Here is a 2235-nt window from a genome sequence, read left to right as displayed (position 1 = left end):
GGAAGAAAGGGGGAGGGAGGGAGGGAGAGTGAGCAAGTAGTCATATCGCCCTGCTCACTGACCGACAGTTGGGATTCAATTGGGGCCGTCCGAAAACAATAAAGACAAAGACTTCCGGTCTGCGCTCTCTCTCGCGGTTGTGGACGAGCGCGCGCGACAGGTAGGCGGTAGGGCTTTAAGGAACCTGTGCGGAGTCCAGCGCGGTCGGCAGGGCGCGCCTAACTTTACGAGCCCCCTCCCCTACCCCAAAGAGGATTGCGTGAGTTGATATCATTTTTCAAACAGGTTCCCGCGGCGCGGAGCCCGGGCCTTTTGTTGTCATTCATTTTCCGGGGAGGGATATTTGGAAAAGGGAGAAATAGGGAGCCCGGGGGGTCGAGTAGTGCGGCTGCGGAGGCACACAGCGGGGCGCTCACCGCGGCCGCCACGAGCAGCCGGTCGCGTGCTCGGGCCATCAGCGCGGGGGCGGGGAGCTCCTCACAAAAGATTTGCTTCAAGCCAGTAGCCAAGCAATTCCCGCCATTTATCAACAAAGAAAAATATAAAATTAAAGTGAAAAATAAACTGAACGAAAATGATTTCTTTGAAGCAGAATTCAAAACAAAAAAAGTTAAAAAACAAAGTTTGAAAAAGATGATTTTCTAAAATTTTGTGAGACGTAATAGAGTTATTCGATTTTACAACGTTCACACTAAGAGCTTATGAACATTTTTATTCATAGCTTACTGAGTTCTGTGTACGTCTCTGCTTACGCATTTTCTAATGCGCCAGTATAAACAATTTTAGTGTGTTCACTTGAAGTTTTCGACCTTCACTTCTAGTACCCATACCTTGTGCGCGAGCGCGGTGCCCGCCACGCCGTGCCGCCCGTCCCAGACGCGCATCCTGGCGTTGCACTGGACCGCGTCGTAGGCGGTGGGGTCCGTGGCCGCCGAGTGGTACTTGACGAACGAGAGCCACACCGTCTCGCGCTTCTTGCCCTGGAAGTGGTAGCGGCAGGTGGTGTTGGGCGGCAGCGAGTGGCGCGGGTTCTCCAGCATGCCCCACGTCGACTCGAAGGACGTGATGAGGAACTCGCAGCGGTGCGGGTCCTTGACGTAGGTCGCCGAGCGCGCGTCCACGTACAGCACCTGCAGACAAACACACATTTTGTTAATCTCGCTCACTTTTTCATTTTGCCTGCTGTATTCATTTCGCCTACTTTATCAAAGATTAGCGGCTAGTACAAATAAAACAGGGCGCAGACATTGAAAAATTAAGTCGAGATCACAAGATGATTGCGACCATGGCCGTCAGCTCGCCTGTCAACTGGGAGATAGGCAACCCGGACGCGCCCGTGCGCTCTCGATGCCTACCGCCCAGGCTGTGTCGTCGGGGGACATGCGCTGCGGCCCCAAAATACAAAGAGACCCGCAGCCACCGGATGAAAAACAAAACAAAAACACACTCTCCGCTTGTGGATATGATGTTTTCGACGCTTGAACCCCGCAGGCTGGAGGGGGAACCGGGGGTGGGGGTATGGGCGGGTAGTGGTGGAGAGTCTACCAGCGCGTATAACTCGCACCGAGCGAGCAGCGAGCAATCTCGCTGTTGCTGTTGTTGCGGTTGGTGCTGTTGCCGTTTGCACCCGTAGGAGGAGCGTTGCGTTGCGCCGTATAGTGCGTTCATGAAAAAAAGCCCGCGGGGAGACAATGAGCATTGAACGTTAGAGCGGGAGGAGGGGGCGAGGGATCAGGCGATCACGCACGGGTGGGCAGGAAGGGTGATGTAAATTTCCGAAAAAAATCTCAATTTCCCCAAATTTTCGAAAAATTTCCGAATTTTCGGAAAAACGGAAATTACCAGAATGTTGGAAATTTTCTCTCTTCTTTTGAAAAGTTTTCGTTTGCCTCACAATTTTCCCGAAAATTTTCCAGAAACTTTCCAGCAGGGTTTCCGACCTTAGCCGGGGGGAAGTCGAGGAGCATCCTCGTTCAGGACACACGGGGCTGAAGGCCACCGTGGGCCAAGAGAGTCGCGAACCCACCTCAAGCTCCTCCCTACGGGGTTGGAGAAGGGGAAAAAGGGGGGGGGGAGGATTCCCGAGGGGTCGACCCAGCCCCCACCTCTCCACCGATGTTAGTCGGAATTTAATATGAAAAGAAAGGCGAGCAAACAAGAGCCACGCCGAGCAGGATATGAGAGACGCGCGGCGACGCGGAGGGCGCGAGAACGCCGCGAGACGCCCCCTACACT

The 2235-nt window shown here is 54.0% G+C and overlaps 1 protein-coding gene across 1 annotated transcript in view; it reads right to left on the bottom strand.

The window, feature by feature from the left end:
- The window catches only part of LOC113218292 (uncharacterized), a gene marked incomplete at its 3' end in the record, with an annotated part of 273427 nt that overhangs the window by 1570 nt on the left and 269622 nt on the right, over positions 1-2235 (bottom strand). Inside the window, exon 7 of the mRNA XM_052271370.1 lies at positions 831-1130. Coding sequence (XP_052127330.1) covers positions 831-1130 — 300 coding nt within the window. The remainder of the gene's footprint in view (positions 1-830; positions 1131-2235) is intronic.

Source organism: Frankliniella occidentalis, unplaced genomic scaffold (genome assembly GCF_000697945.3).
Source record: "Frankliniella occidentalis isolate FOCC.00 unplaced genomic scaffold, Focc_3.1 Scaffold159, whole genome shotgun sequence".
NCBI classification, from domain to species: Eukaryota; Metazoa; Arthropoda; class Insecta; order Thysanoptera; family Thripidae; genus Frankliniella; species Frankliniella occidentalis.
The sequence above is the reverse complement of the archived record's forward strand: the minus strand, read 5'-3'. Positions and strand labels throughout refer to the sequence as shown.